General features: G+C 46.3%; 1 protein-coding gene across 1 annotated transcript in view; it reads left to right on the top strand.

Moving 5' to 3' along the window:
- The window catches only part of PAX8 (paired box 8), a 39,319-nt gene extending 21,333 nt beyond the window's left edge, over positions 1 to 17,986 (top strand). Inside the window, exons 9-11 of the mRNA XM_073588944.1 lie at positions 2,503 to 2,601; positions 14,793 to 14,882; positions 16,603 to 17,986. Of these exons, the coding sequence (XP_073445045.1) occupies positions 2,503 to 2,601; positions 14,793 to 14,882; positions 16,603 to 16,679 (266 nt within the window). The 3' untranslated portion in view covers positions 16,680 to 17,986. The remainder of the gene's footprint in view (positions 1 to 2,502; positions 2,602 to 14,792; positions 14,883 to 16,602) is intronic.
- Positions 17,987 to 18,698: the final 712 nt, after the last annotated feature.

Genomic DNA, 18,698 nt, shown 5'->3' with positions numbered 1-18,698 from the left:
TCCGGGGCAGTTTAGATTTCCCCTTTCTTGCTTTAGGCTTAGTTAGCTCTCCGGCTGTGCCGAGGTGTCTAGGATCATCGTAGGTATGCTCCACGGCTACTGCTAGTTGTGTGGACAGGATCAGGGGTCTGCATCCGCTTAGTTACCAACCTCCTTGGTTTTCTGTGGCTTAGCCTGGACCTGCTATCCTCCTCGGTGACCCATTCATAACAGTCATCAGCCTCTTACATCAGCACCCCTGGTGTGGACAGCAGTGTGAGCAGCCTCTTCTTACTTCAGTACTCCTGGTGTCTCCAGTATTATATCAGATAGACAGGGTGGACAGTAGTGTGAGCAGCCTCTTCTTACCTCAGCACTCGTGGCATCTCCAGTATTAGATCAGATAGACATTGTGGAGAAAAACAGCAAGGATCTGATATGATATGACAGATCTACAAGGACCTCTCAGTGAATAAATCCAGTACCAGCAGGGAGAGATAATCAATGTATTATAATATAAAATGCTAATTATGCAAATTGTCTCTTCAGAGAGGAAGAGGACTAGAACTCTAGTGCCACCTATTGGAGGTAGCAATCCTAAAACTCAATGTTGACCCTTTAACGAGCCTAGTTACATGACTTAGGATAAAAGCCAAGCCAGAATCTCCATTTGCAGACACTGTGTTTCGGGGTACTGCCCCTCATCAGTGCAAAGTGGGAGAAGATCTGGTTTGGCTGTGAGAGAGGCGTCTGACCGATATCCAAGAAGTATGATTTCTCCTTGCGGAGAATAACATGCTAAGCATGTCGAGGTGAGGAGACTTAAAGCCGCAATGCTCCTCTGGGAAATATGCTAATTATGCAAATTGTCTCTTCAGAGAGGAAGAGGACTAGAACTCTAGTGCCACCTATTGGAGGTAGCAATCCTAAAAGTCAATGTTGACCCTTTAACGAGCCTAGTTACATGACTTAGGATAAAAGCCAAGCCAGAATCTCCATTTGCAGACACTGTGTTTCGGGGTACTGCCCCTCATCAGTGCAAAGTGGGAGAAGATCTGGTTTGGCTGTGAGAGAGGCGTCTGACCGATATCCAAGAAGTATCATTTCTCCTTGCGGAGAATAACATGCTAAGCATGTCGAGGTGAGGAGACTTAAAGCCGCAATGCTCCTCTGGAAAATAAGCTAATTATGCAAATTGTCTCTTCAGAGAGGAATAGGACTAGAACTCTAGTGCCACCTATTGGAGGTAGCAATCCTAAAAGTCAATGTTGACCCTTTAACGAGCCTAGTTACATGACTTAGGATAAAAGCCAAGCCAGAATCTCCATTTGCAGACACTGTGTTTCGGGGTACTGCCCCTCATCAGTGCAAAGTGGGAGAAGATCTGGTTTGGCTGTGAGAGAGGCGTCTGACCGATATCCAAGAAGTATGATTTCTCCTTGCGGAGAATAACATGCTAAGCATGTCGAGGTGAGGAGACTTAAAGCCGCAATGCTCCTCTGGAAAATATGCTAATTATGCAAATTGTCTCTTCAGAGAGGAAGAGGAAAATATATATATATATAAATATATTTATTTATATTTATATATATATATAAAATATAACTTTTAATGATATAATTAAAAGAACCTAAAATAAAAATAGCATACAATGACCAGCAATAATTATAACAATATAAAGTGCAAGTGTTCAGTAAATCAGTGCTCACATAAAAAAGTTTAATATCACCACTGTGTCATGATGAACCAATATCGTCCAAGTAGGCTTGTAGGAGCAGAATATAACAGGGACCATAATATTATACCCTCTCGTCATGCCCCATGTGTTGCCCCTGCCCTGACAAGGGCAGTGCCCAAGTATAATACTGCCTTAATAGTACCCCAAAAAAAGATTGTATCCCTTCCTACACGTTTCTTCCTGGAGGAATCATCAGGGGAGTGTATGAACTGTAAGGTTATAGGGTATAAAGCAGCATAGGTAGAGTTCCTGCAGTGGCAAGAAGCTCCAGAAATGGGTCTAACCGGTCATGTCAGAACCCTCATTAAAGAGGTGGTAATTTCTAACTTGCATTGGAAAGGGGCACTCTGGGTAGTTAGTATGGGAACCACGATGGATTTCATACATGAGGCCTAGCGAATCTTAGCGGCGAGCGAGCGCGCTTGGATAACGTCTTATCCGAGCATACTTGGGTGTTATTCGAACATCTTGGATGTGCTCTTATATTATGTTCGCGTCCCTGCGGCTGCATGATTTATGGCTGTTAGGGAATCCCCGCATGTGTTCAGGCTAACAAACAGGCAATCCCCACGTGTTGAGACTGTCTAACAGCCACAAATCATGCAGCTGCAGGGACTCGACCATACTATACGAGCTCGGCCAATCTACTTGGATAACACCCAAGCATGCTCAGATAAGACGTTATACGAGCACGCACGCTCATCAATACTAGCAATCTCTATATAACATAATGGGATAATGACTGGGGAAGTATGTCATACTAATAACTGTCAATTCTTTACCAGGGCGCGATGTTGTAGGATCCACATTGCCGGGTTACCCTCCACACATACCAAGCGGGCAAGGAAACTATGCCTCATCTGCAATTGCTGGAATGGTCGCTGGTATGTAATCTCCTGCTACTCAGTATAGTTATTGAAGAGGGATCGGACCGGTTTTAGACTCATACATGATAAATTCTAATCAACAATAACCAAAAATTAAAATCCATGACTTTTAAGCCTCACCCCCAAAATGCCCATTTTTGGGCACGGTTTTGCAAAGTCCCATCCCCTTTGGATGAGAGTTACTATATAGTAATATGGCACTAAGTCTTCGGCCTCATTCACGTCTGTGTTGCACGTACATGTTGTATCCGTCATAATCTACGGTGACGTTTTTTTATGGCTGCACGGATGACAAGAGTCAATACAAGTGTATGGGTCCATGAAAAACACGGACAGCGCACAGATGGCGTCAGTACAGTCCGTTTAAAATGGCAAAGTATAGGAGAAGCTGTGTAATTTCTTTATTTATGCTTCCATGAAAAACACAGATCACACACTGATGGCAAAAACGGACACACGGATCACACACTGATGGCAAAAACGGACACACGGATCACACACTGATGGCAAATACGGACACACAGATCACACACTGATGGCAAAAACGGACACACGGATCACACACTGATGGCAAATACGGACACACAGATCACACACTGATGGCAAAAACGGACACACGGATCACACACTGATGGCAAAAACGGAAACACGGATCACACACTGATGGCAAATACGGACACACAGATCACACACTGATGGCAAAAACGGACACACGGATCACACACTGATGGCAAATACGGACACACGGATCACACACTGATGGCAAAAACGGACACACGGATCACACACTGATGGCAAAAACGGACACACGGATCACACACTGATGGCAAATACGGACACACAGATCACACACTGATGGCAAAAACGGACACACGGATCACACACTGATGGCAAATACGGACACACAGATCACACACTGATGGCAAAAACGGACACACGGATCACACACTGATGGCAAAAACGGACACACGGATCACACACTGATGGCAAAAACGGACACACGGATCACACACTGATGGCAAAAACGGACACACGGATCACACACTGATGGCAAATACGGACACACGGATCACACACTGATGGCAGAAACGGACACACGGATCACACACTGATGGCAAATACGGACACACGGATCACACACTGATGGCAAAAACGGACACACGGATCACACACTGATGGCAAATACGGACACACGGATCACACACTGATGGCAAAAACGGACACACGGATCACACACTGATGGCAAAAACGGACACACGGATCACACACTGATGGCAAAAACGGACACACGGATCACACACTGATGGCAAATACGGACACACAGATCACACACTGATGGCAAAACGGACACACGGATCACACACTGATGGCAAATAAGGACACACAGATCACACACTGATGGCAAAAACGGACACACGGATCACACACTGATGGCAAAAACGGACACACGGATCACACACTGATGGCAAAAACGGACACACGGATCACACACTGATGGCAAAAACGGACACACGGATCACACACTGATGGCAAAAACGGACACACGGATCACACACTGATGGCAAAAACGGACACACGGATCACACACTTATGGTAAAAGCAGAGACACGGATGACACACTGATGGCAAAAATGGACACACGGATCACACACTGATGGCAAAAACGGTCACACGGATCACACACTGATGGCAAAAACGGACACACGGATCACACACTGATGGTAAAAAATGGACACATGGATCACACACTGATGGCAAAAACGGACACACGGATCACACACTGATGGCAAAAACGGACACACGGATCACACACTGATGGCAAAAACGGACACACGGATCACACACTGATGGCAAAAACGGAGACACGGATGACACACTGATGGCAAAAATGGACACACGGATGACACACTGATGGCAAAAACGGACACACGGATCACACACTGATGGCAAAAACGGAAACACGGATCACACACTGATGGCAAATACGGACACACAGATCACACACTGATGGCAAAAACGGACACACGGATCACACACTGATGGCAAATACGGACACACGGATCACACACTGATGGCAAAAACGGACACACGGATCACACACTGATGGCAAAAACGGACACACGGATCACACACTGATGGCAAATACGGACACACAGATCACACACTGATGGCAAAAACGGACACACGGATCACACACTGATGGCAAATACGGACACACAGATCACACACTGATGGCAAAAACGGACACACGGATCACACACTGATGGCAAAAACGGACACACGGATCACACACTGATGGCAAAAACGGACACACGGATCACACACTGATGGCAAAAACGGACACACGGATCACACACTGATGGCAAATACGGACACACGGATCACACACTGATGGCAGAAACGGACACACGGATCACACACTGATGGCAAATACGGACACACGGATCACACACTGATGGCAAAAACGGACACACGGATCACACACTGATGGCAAATACGGACACACGGATCACACACTGATGGCAAAAACGGACACACGGATCACACACTGATGGCAAAAACGGACACACGGATCACACACTGATGGCAAAAACGGACACACGGATCACACACTGATGGCAAATACGGACACACAGATCACACACTGATGGCAAAACGGACACACGGATCACACACTGATGGCAAATAAGGACACACAGATCACACACTGATGGCAAAAACGGACACACGGATCACACACTGATGGCAAAAACGGACACACGGATCACACACTGATGGCAAAAACGGACACACGGATCACACACTGATGGCAAAAACGGACACACGGATCACACACTGATGGCAAAAACGGACACATGGATCACACACTGATGGCAAATACGGACACACAGATCACACACTGATGGCAAAAACGGACACACGGATCACACACTGATGGCAAAAACGGACACACGGATCACACACTGATGGCAAAAACGGACACACGGATCACACACTTATGGTAAAAACAGAGACACGGATGACACACTGATGGCAAAAATGGACACACGGATCACACACTGATGGCAAAAACGGTCACACGGATCACACACTGATGGCAAAAACGGACACACGGATCACACACTGATGGTAAAAAATGGACACATGGATCACACACTGATGGCAAAAACGGACACACGGATCACACACTGATGGCAAAAACGGACACACGGAAACACACTGATGGCAAAAACGGACACACGGATCACACACTGATGGCAAAAACGGAGACACGGATGACACACTGATGGCAAAAATGGACACACGGATGACACACTGATGGCAAAAACGGACACACGGATCACACACTGATGGTAAAAAATGGACACACGGATCACACACTGATGGCAAAAACGGACACACGGATCACACACTGATGGCAAATACGGACACACAGATCACACACTGATGGCAAAAACGGACACACGGATCACACACTGATGGCAAATACGGACACACAGATCACACACTGATGGAAAAAACGGACACACGGATCACACACTGATGGCAAAAACGGACACACGGATCACACACTGATGGCAAAAACGGACACACGGATCACACACTTATGGTAAAAACAGAGACACGGATGACACACTGATGGCAAATACGGACACACAGATCACACACTGATGGCAAAAACGGACACACGGATCACACACTTATGGTAAAAACAGAGACACGGATCACACACTGATGGCAAATACGGACACACAGATCACACACTGATGGCAAAAACGGACACACGGATCACACACTGATGGCAAATACGGACACACAGATCACACACTGATGGCAAAAACGGACACACGGATCACACACTGATGGCAAAAACGGACACACGGATCACACACTGATGGCAAAAACGGACACACGGATCACACACTGATGGCAAAAACGGACACACGGATCACACACTGATGGCAAATACGGACACACGGATCACACACTGATGGCAAAAACGGACACACGGATCACACACTGATGGCAAATACGGACACACGGATCACACACTGATGGCAAAAACGGACACACGGATCACACACTGATGGCAAATACGGACACACGGATCACACACTGATGGCAAAAACGGACACACGGATCACACACTGATGGCAAAAACGGACACACGGATCACACACTGATGGCAAAAACGGACACACGGATCACACACTGATGGCAAATACGGACACACAGATCACACACTGATGGCAAAAACGGACACACGGATCACACACTGATGGCAAATACGGACACACAGATCACACACTGATGGCAAAAACGGACACACGGATCACACACTGATGGCAAAAACGGACACACGGATCACACACTGATGGCAAAAACGGACACACGGATCACACACTGATGGCAAAAACGGACACACGGATCACACACTGATGGCAAAAACGGACACATGGATCACACACTGATGGCAAATACGGACACACAGATCACACACTGATGGCAAAAACGGACACACGGATCACACACTGATGGCAAAAACGGACACACGGATCACACACTGATGGCAAAAACGGACACACGGATCACACACTTATGGTAAAAACAGAGACACGGATGACACACTGATGGCAAAAATGGACACACGGATCACACACTGATGGCAAAAACGGTCACACGGATCACACACTGATGGTAAAAAATGGACACATGGATCACACACTGATGGCAAAAACGGACACACGGATCACACACTGATGGCAAAAACGGACACACGGATCACACACTGATGGCAAAAACGGAGACACGGATGACACACTGATGGCAAAAATGGACACACGGATGACACACTGATGGCAAAAACGGACACACGGATCACACACTGATGGTAAAAAATGGACACACGGATCACACACTGATGGCAAAAACGGACACACGGATCACACACTGATGGCAAATACGGACACACAGATCACACACTGATGGCAAAAACGGACACACGGATCACACACTGATGGCAAATACGGACACACAGATCACACACTGATGGCAAAAACGGACATACGGATCACACACTGATGGCAAAAACGGACACACGGATCACACACTGATGGCAAAAACGGACACACGGATCACACACTGATGGCAAAAACGGACACACGGATCACACACTGATGGCAAAAACGGACACACGGATCACACACTGATGGCAAAAACGGACACACGGATCACACACTGATGGCAAAAACGGACACACGGATCACACACTGATGGCAAATACGGACACACAGATCACACACTGATGGCAAAAACGGACACACGGATCACACACTGATGGCAAATACGGACACACAGATCACACACTGATGGCAAAAACGGACACACGGATCACACACTGATGGCAAAAACGGACACACGGATCACACACTGATGGCAAAAACGGACACACGGATCACACACTGATGGCAAAAACGGACACACGGATCACACACTGATGGCAAAAACGGACACACGGATCACACACTGATGGCAAAAACGGACACATGGATCACACACTGATGGCAAATGCGGACACACAGATCACTTACTGATGGCAAAAACGGACACACGGATCACACACTGATGGCAAAAACGGACACACGGATCACACACTGATGGCAAAAACGGACACACGGATCACACACTTATGGTAAAAACAGAGACACGGATGACACACTGATGGCAAAAATGGACACACGGATCACACACTGATGGCAAAAACGGTCACACGGATCACACACTGATGGTAAAAAATGGACACATGGATCACACACTGATGGCAAAAACGGACACACGGATCACACACTGATGGCAAAAACGGACACACGGATCACACACTGATGGCAAAAACGGACACACGGATCACACACTGATGGCAAAAACGGAGACACGGATGACACACTGATGGCAAAAATGGACACACGGATGACACACTGATGGCAAAAACGGACACACGGATCACACACTGATGGTAAAAAATGGACACACGGATCACACACTGATGGCAAAAGCGGACACAAGGATCACACACTGATGGCAAATACGGACACACAGATCACACACTGATGGCAAAAACGGACACACGGATCACACACTGATGGCAAATACGGACACACAGATCACACACTGATGGAAAAAACGGACACACGGATCACACACTGATGGCAAAAACGGACACACGGATCACACACTGATGGCAAAAACGGACACACGGATCACACACTTATGGTAAAAACAGAGACACGGATGACACACTGATGGCAAATACGGACACACAGATCACACACTGATGGCAAAAACGGACACACGGATCACACACTTATGGTAAAAACAGAGACACGGATCACACACTGATGGCAAATACGGACACACAGATCACACACTGATGGCAAAAACGGACACACGGATCACACACTGATGGCAAATACGGACACACAGATCACACACTGATGGCAAAAACGGACACACGGATCACACACTGATGGCAAATACGGACACACAGATCACACACTGATGGCAAAAACGGACACACGGATCACACACTGATGGCAAAAACGGACACACGGATCACACACTGATGGCAAAAACGGACACACGGATCACACACTTATGGTAAAAACAGAGACACGGATGACACACTGATGGCAAAAATGGACACACGGATCACACACTGATGGCAAAAACGGTCACACGGATCACACACTGATGGTAAAAAATGGACACATGGATCACACACTGATGGCAAAAACGGACACACGGATCACACACTGATGGCAAAAACGGACACACGGATCACACACTGATGGCAAAAACGGACACACGGATCACACACTGATGGCAAAAACGGAGACACGGATGACACACTGATGGCAAAAATGGACACACGGATGACACACTGATGGCAAAAACGGACACACGTATCACACACTGATGGTAAAAAATGGACACACGGATCACACACTGATGGCAAAAATGGACACACAGATCACACACTGATGGCAAAAACGGACACACGGATCACACACTGATGGCAAAAACAGACACACGGATCACACACTGATGGCAAAAACGGACACACGGATCACACACTGATGGTAAAAAATGGACACACGGATCACACACTGATGGCAAAAATGGACACACAGATCACACACTGATGGTAAAAAATGGACACACGGATCACACACTGATGGCAAAAACGGACACACGGATCACACACTGATGGAAAAAAGGGACACACGGATCACACACTGATGGTAAAAAATGGACACACGGATGACACACTGATGGCAAAAACGGACACACGGATCACACAATGATGGCAAAAACGGACACACGGATCACACACTGATGGAAAAAATGGACACACAGATCACACACTGATGGTAAAAAATGGACACACGGATCACACACTGATGGTAAAAACGGACACACGGATCACACACTGATGGTAAAAACGGACACACGGATCACACACTGATGGCAAAAACGGACACACGGATCACACAATGATGGCAAAAACGGACACACGGATCACACACTGATGGAAAAAATGGACACACAGATCACACACTGATGGTAAAAAATGGACACACGGATCACACACTGATGGTAAAAACGGACACACGGATCACACACTGATGGCAAAAACGGACACACGGATCACACACTGATGGCAAAAACGGACACACGAATGACACACTGATGGCAAAAACGGACACACGGATCACACACTGATGGCAAAAATGGACACACGGATGACACACTGATGGTAAAAATGGACACACGGATCACACACTGATGGCAAAAACGGACACACGGATCACACACTGATGGTAAAAACGGACACACGGATCACACACTGATGGCAAAAATGGACACACGGATCACACACTGATGGCAAAAATGGACACACGGCTCACACACTGATGGTAAAAAACGGACACACGGATCACACACTGATGGTAAAAAACGGACACACGGATGACACACTGATGGCAAAAACGGACACACGGATGACACACTGATGGCAAAAAGGGACACACGGATCACACACTGATGGTAAAAATGGACACACGGATGACACACTGATGGTAAAAACGGACACACGGATCACACACTGTTGGCAAAAATGGACACACGGATGACACACTGATGGTAAAAACGGACACACGGATCACACACTGATGGCAAAAATGGACACACGGATCACACACTGATGGCAAAAATGGACACACGGATCACACACTGATGGTAAAAAACGGACACACGGATCACACACTGATGGTAAAAAACGGACACACGGATCACACAATGATGGCAAAAACGGACACATGGATCACACACTGATGGTAAAAAACGGACACAGATGACGCACTCATTCAAAGCACTGATGATAGTGTTACCATTTTTTTCACGTACGTGCTTAAGCACAGACGTGTGACTGAGGCCTGAGAAGGCCCGAGGACATTAATCACAAGAGAGTCGGTCCCTTTGAAATGGAATTATTGCTAATTTGCAGCTATAGATTTTCCTATAGGTTTTGTAAAAAAAAAAGGAAAATGCTTTCGAAACCTTCACTTGAGAAGCTGCAGTGTGTAATCTAAAGAAAATTCTGCAACAATTGGGATTTGTTACAGATTTTGACTTGACTAGCCATCACAATGGGGAAATCTGGAATAAATTAACAACGAAAATTGACGTGAAAGGTGGTGGACATTTTCAAATCTGCGCAATGTCAATTTTTGTGGATAAGATTTTTCAGTGCATTCTACTGGGGATTTTCCATGTAAAAAGCAACACGAAAAAATCCCCGGCAATGTGGGCTTTCATGGGCTCACCCTAATAAAATTATTTAGGAAGACCCTACTGCCTGTACTGAATTAGGCCCCTGTAACCAACAATAAGGCCAGGGTCACACTTGTGAGTGTGATACGAGAAACTCACGAGTCTCTCGCATGAATACCAGGCACTGTCGCCGGCACTCAGTCCGGAGTGTGCGACTGGACCTCATATTTCTATGCAGCCGCACACTCCGGTCCCCCGTGCCAGTCGCAGTGCTGGGTATTGATGTGAGAGACTGGGGGGAGTTTCTCTCATCACACTCGCAAGTCTGACCTCGGCCTAAGCCTGGGTTTCACACATTCGGCATTCATAGTCTGAGTGCGGACTATGGACTACAACGTCCGAACTGACCACGGGTTTCCTTATCAAAATGCAAAAGCTTCAGACAATTATGAGGCTGTTCACTTGGGGTCCAATCTAAATGTCGGAGACTGTACTCGAACCATGAATGATGGATGTATGAAACATCAGGCAAAAAGAAAAAGTCAAACATGGTGGTCACCACCAAGACTGGAGAAGTGGAGTTTAGACAAAATGCCTGAACCCTCCTGGACCTCAAAAAAGTTCTTAAATGATGTTTTTTTTCTGTCCATTCAATGGGTTAAAGAACAGATCTGTTGGAAATCTGCGATAACACCGATGTTAATGGCGGCATTTCCTGCATCACTCGGTCCCAGTCCGTCATCCATTGTGGTTAATGTTGGATTTATGGCAGATCCAATAACGTCATTCCTTTCGGATCTCATCCCTCTGGTCTTCTAGCACTGTATTAGTTCCCATCACAGTGAATACGTTCCCACGGGGACATTTGGACAAAACATAAGCGGCAAACCTGTCCGACACTGCGCCCTTTATAAATGAAGATGTGTTTTTGGAGGGGTTTGACCCCCGGTGACCTTTGCAGGTAGATTTAAATGGAAAAAGAAATGCAGAACGGCGGGTCCCTCACCCACTCGGCTCACATCTCCGGAACCTGCTGAGCCAGCGTGTTACTGTGTTACCACGGAGACGCGCTTAATGCAGCGTTAAAAATATAAAGTACTTCTACCCCCCTTTCCCCGGCGCCCCACACCCGCGTGCACACCCTCCTTCCTCTCCTGGAGCGTGAAATGAGATTGGTCAAGATAAATAAAAAAGAGCAGTTATATTTTAACCGTGTGTGCGAAAGACGGATTTGTTCCCAACCGCCTGGAATCTACATGCCCGTACATGCACAAGGACAAATTATCTGCTACGGGCGATACAAAACATCACCCCGGATGGCGGGGAAGAGCGCCGGACCGGTGACTCATTTACTCCTGTCATCTAGCCTGCAGACTGTCATAGAGTTGGTGGCGGACATATTTAGGACGCCAATGGCCGTAGATAAGGCGAGCCTCACTGACAACTATGGCTGGAGAGAGTCCCGCCGGTGACGGTGCCACTACCATCACTAGAGGAGCCAGATTTTTCCATTTTCATCTGGTCGGCACCATAGCAGGTGAAATTTTTCACAAGGCGTCAAAATATAGGATAAGGCCAACTTTAGCCTTGGCTTCACAGGCCGCACACGGGCCAAGATTATGTCTATACGCTAGTGCACACACTGACTATTTTCACCCCAGACCTTAGAAAAATAACTAGTCTGGTCCGATTTAGATGGAAATAGGTGGCAACTCCTGCCCCCGCCCGGTACGTGGAGCCGGTGATAGCCGCTAAGTGACTGGTCCGATAAATTCATCCTGAAGAGTGGCTTACGAATACGGACCAAATACTCAGCGTGTGACCGTGGCCTGAGGCTGTCGGGTTTAGGCCAGGAGACCCGCGGACGGTCCGTACATCACAGTCCATTCTTGGACCATGATACATAGTTTTGTGAAACCAGCAGGCGGCCGGGTTTAGGCTGGAATATAAGAAAACACAAAATGACAAATTTGCAAAAAATACTCTGCAGTAAAAGACATGACAGTAATCAGCAAGTGCTGTATAACGAATACAGGGTATTTAGTCGATACGTTTTTTGCAAAAAATGTATACCAAGCTGCTTCACCACGACACGGTAACCCTTCATGAAGCAGTCCCTATCTAATGTATTTAAAACCTGAACATGTGAACAGTGTCTAAATGAACAGGATACAGACAGGCGCACACGTGACGGTTACCCTGACGTGGTGAAGCGGCTTGGTATACATTTTTTGCAAAAAACGTATCGACTAAATACCCTGTATTCGTTATACAGCACTTTTGTGTTTTTTTGTGTTTCAGCCGTTGGGTGGTGTGAGCATTGTCTGACTGACTTGTTCACACTTGTGCATGTCACATATGTTTTTAGGCCGGAATATGAAGATTTACAAATTTACACAGCTCCTCACATTTCTAGTGTGTAATAATTGTGTATTACGTAAAATTAAAGAGACATGGTGATTTAAATAAATGAAAAAAAACCCATAAAAATACCCGTTGCTACGCCTGTGCTCAGGTCGTGTGGGGTCTTGCAGATAAGGCCTCATTCAGACGTCTGATTTTCTCATAAATGTAAAACGGAACAGATTATTATAGTCAGGCCGTTGATCAGAGTTTGGTCTGAGTCATCAGTTTTCCTTGTACATGAAGAAAAAAAAAAAAAAAAAGTTTCTCCACCTTCTCCATTCTGAAATTCAAACCGAACTCTGATGTCATCCGAGTGCAGTCCTATTTTTTCACAGGCCTATAGACTTGAATTATCGATTTTGTTCTGACGCTTGGATCAAAAATCGATCATCTTCGCGATTTTCCGAGGACCGTTCGATCCGAGGAGAACAATCGGACATGCGAAAGGCCCCATAGACTATGACAGGGGTGAAAAACACAGAAATTTAGATGTCTGAATGAGGACTTAGTCTCATTCATCATTTCAAGAGAGCTGAGCTGCAATTGCTGGCACAACCACTAGACAGGTGTAGCGCTACTTCGAGAAGAAAGCCGCCTTGTCTTTTGGATCCTGCTCTCCGACCCGTCCTGTATCTAGTGAGGTTTTGCTTAATGCAGTCATTTAATAAAATGGTGATTGCGGTTTAGCAGGGTACATGGCGAATAGAGCGGAAATCTTATTTCGGTATTATGGATACATCTGGCCTGTCTGTAGATGAGGGGGAGACAAGGCGCTCCATCTTTGTAGACGTATGGTCACATTTCCTTCTGTATGGGGTAATAATTTCCAGCTCCCTGGCAGCAGAGGTGCGCGGCGTGCAGGAGGGGGCTGCGAGGACGACGCTGGCTGCGGTGCTCTGGGTGAGATGTTACTACTCCTGTTCCATCTGACCTGACAGTTCTTGTTTTCTCAGCAGGAAGCGATTACTCCGGTAATACTTATAGCCATGGGGCCTATGCGGCATATGGAGACAGTTGGCGGTTCCCCGGCTCCAGCCTCCTAAGTGAGTACATTAAATATAATAGGATTTTCTCCGCATTCATTCACAAAAAGGTACAATCATTGCCAACATCTCCATCGCTTGCTGCAGGAGACTCCGGGCACCGCTTATCGGAAGGCGCTGCTTCCCCTGGGAATTGCGGCAGCAGAACAGGCACAGGGGGGCGGCTATATATAGGAAGCGGCACATTATAACCAGCACAGTATATACTGGCAGTTTTCTCTGTGATAAGGCAAAAAAAGGCCTTAGGGTGTGTGCACACGCTGCGGATCCGCAGACATTGTACAGTATAATGTTATCCTATGGGTTCTCAAATCCACAGTGCACATGCTGCGGATTTTTCCCTGCGGAAAAGCTGCGGTTTGAAATCCGCAGCATGACAATTCTTTCTGCGGATTGACACCTGTTCCATTGTCCAGGTGTCAAACCGCAAGTCACTTTTCCTGCGGATCCGCAGCGTGTGCACAAAGCCTTAAAGTTTTGTGAAATTTGCACTGAGGACTCCCCTGGCCAAACCACTCCTCTGCCATGTAATCAGGAGAAAGCAGTCAATGATCAGATGAAGAGCAGGGATCATGAATATCATACCATCCTGGCTCACAATACCTTGTAAATTGGGTAAATTTTCACCAAAAATTACACCGTGGGCACATATAAGGCATAAGGTGTCTGTCACTACCTTATGCAGCCCTCACATAGGAAGAAATTCACTTATAGGAAATCTGTATGCCGGGTTTTGCTATGCAATCTGACAGCAGCATGATGTAGGGGCAGAGACCCTGATTTCAGTGATCTATCACTTACTAGTCTGTGTTTTGCCATTTCAATACAATCAGTGTTTTATCATCAGGAGATTATCACTAGGAGTAGGTGTCTCCTTGTGCAACCCCGCCCCCACCATTGATTGGCTGCTTTCTGTCACTATACTTTGTACACAGAAAGATGCCAGTCAGTGGTGTGGGCGGGGGAATATAGGGCTCAACATTCTAAGCTCTGCCTAATTTACAGCATAAAAAAAACTGTGATTCTATCACAACTGCTGCACCCAGTAAACTAAGAGATACTTTGCTGGAATCAGAGTCTCTGTCCCTACAACATGCTGCTGACAGATTACATAACAAAATCCTGCTGACAGATTCCTTTAAAAATGTAGCTTATCTGATAAATAGCTGTTCTTTCAGGATCTGCCCTCACTTCCATTGTCTAGAACAGAGGCCTCCACACTCTGGAAGATCTATTGTACAACAAATATCCCTGGTATCTGACAGCCTTCATCGGCTTATAATGGGGTCCGTTGTTTTGAAGAAGAAAGCACTTTTGATCGGGGCATTCACTTGAGTCTCGAAGCTCAGGGCGGTCCGGAGATATCATTTACTCACCTATCTAACGTGTATAAACTACGTTATAGTTGATAAAAGTGAGATAATGTGCGTGCATAGGACTGGACTTTCCATACTTATTTGAAAAGAAAAAACAGGTACTCACTTTTTGCATGAAGGGAGTGCCATTCTTTTCACATAATTTAGGGCACCACCCCCGCACAGGAGAGCCACCTCCGCACAGCAGCACCATCCCCGTACAGGAGTCCCACCCCCGCACAGCAGCACCACCCCCGCACAGGAGCGCCATGTGTTTCCTAGAGTAGAGAGTGGACTTCTTTCACTTCCCATACTTACTAGTCCCATCATTGACCCTGGTTAACATTATCAATTTTACTTCCCAGGTTCTCCTTACTACTACAGCTCCACCGCAAGAACGGCACCACCTCCGACCACCGCCGGGGCATATGACCTCCTGTAGTTCCTCTAGAGGCTATTCTCATAGCACCTTCACCATGACCCGGCTCCAGGAGACCAACGCCACAGACAACATGGACTATATCTTATTATGTGTAACGACAAAGCAGGGAAGACTCGTGTCATTGCATACGTTTCGTACCAGACATGATGTACAGCCATGCCCACACGGCGTGCTACAACTTTCTCTTAATAAAATAGTTATTCCCGACACTGGTTGAAAGTACTGCACCAATGACATGGACGGTAGCACCGGCGCTCCTGCCCGTGTCCACCACTGAGCATAATTTCAGAGTTCACATATAGCTGATTTAATCTACATGATTCATGTGCTGATCCTAAATGATAATCTGGGGTCGTCCTACACTCACAGGGGGAAGGAGGGATTCGGGGTCCAGAATGGTAGAGCAGCACAGTACTATAACAATTGGACCGTTCCCATCATCATCAGCAGCACATCACCCTGTGTAAATGTGTTATTGATAACATAATGCTGTATGGGGATAGAATAATCGTTCTGTCCCCATCAGTACTCGTCAGCCTGTGCATACAAATTAAACAAAGAACAAGCACTAAATTACATTTAGAATTTATCGGCGCTCGTTGCTCGTAATTGGCCCGTTTAAGTGGACCTTTAATTTCCCTATCGCTGCATCCTACATCTGTGATTCACCGACCGACCCAAACTCAACAACCTCATAGGCATATATGAGGCCGTCAGGTTGGTGTGAGGAGACCTGCGGGCCATGCAGCATGGTCCAAGTACGTCAGACATATGGATGGGGGAATCTGTCCTAGATCACTATTTAGTGCCTGGTGTGTAAAGATGACACCAGGAGATTTGAGCTTGGAGAATCCGGCACTGGCTATAGCCATAATGTGATTCTGGACCAGTAACCCGGATTTATTGACGTTCCGTATATCCTATATGGGACGCACTTCCAAGAATTCTCAGTGCGGGTGCAAATTATCCAGAATGGGAAATAATCTAAAATTCCAAAAATGTAAACATCTTAGAATATATATAAAAAAGTAACAAAAAAACAAACAAACAAAAAACCAGGGATGGTTTTATACCTGTAGACATTTTTACCTCAAGCCTGGGGATGGGCAAAATCTGTGATTTATCTTTCGCTGTGTAATAACATTGGGATCCACCCCCGAGGACCACAGGACTATACACACACACACACGGGGTGGTGCGCCTCCTACGGGACTTCCGCCACCGGAACGGTTTGTAAATAATTGGCAAGAGATAAAACACAATGTACAGAAAATATTTGTAAGATAACATATTTTAAATAAATAAGCATGATGAAATATGGCTCCTGGTCTTCATAGATAAAGGGGAATGCAAGAGGAGGGCGTTTAAAAAAAAACAACTAATATCCCCCCCATAAAAGGGGGTCTCTGCTTTGGACAACGAAAAATTGCTAGGTCATGTGACAATAAGCTGATCCCAAGCAATCAGCTGTACTTTGTGGCAAAATCTGGAACAGTTGCATTTCGCTGCAGTGCCCCCACTGGGGAATTGGAGTATTACAATTTATCCGTATCAGCACAAAATGACTGTTCAAACTAAGTACAGTCACTCCATGATGTGGCCAAATCTTTAAGGGCCCCTTCCCACCTACTTGTTTTCTCTTTATACCCACTCCTCACCTCTTCTTTGATTGACAGCTCTGGCTTTATAGAACCTGAGAAGGGCGGGGATCGAAGGAAAACAAGTAGGGTGGGAAGGTGCGCCAAAATGTTTGGTCACGTCGTGGTGCACCAATCGCCTGCACATGGTTTGCACAGTCATTCTGGGCGGATTTCCTGTAATTGTAGCAGCAACAACAAAAAAGGGGCAAACAATACCAATGGGGGCCCCACACCATCCCATTTATCCAATGCTATATAACTGATGGTGGCGCTCCATCGCGTTGCATCCTTGTCACTGGTTGTAAAGCAGACATAGCGGTAGACGTTTTGCAGTGACTGTTGGGCACGACACCACTGCTGCTCTGTCCCATTCGAGCAA

This window comes from Dendrobates tinctorius, unplaced genomic scaffold (genome assembly GCF_039654945.1).
Source record: "Dendrobates tinctorius isolate UK_male_01 unplaced genomic scaffold, ASM3965494v1 ptg000104l, whole genome shotgun sequence".
NCBI lineage: Eukaryota > Metazoa > Chordata > Amphibia > Anura > Dendrobatidae > Dendrobates > Dendrobates tinctorius.
Note: the sequence above shows the minus strand (reverse complement) of the source record. Positions and strands in the feature narration are given on the sequence as shown.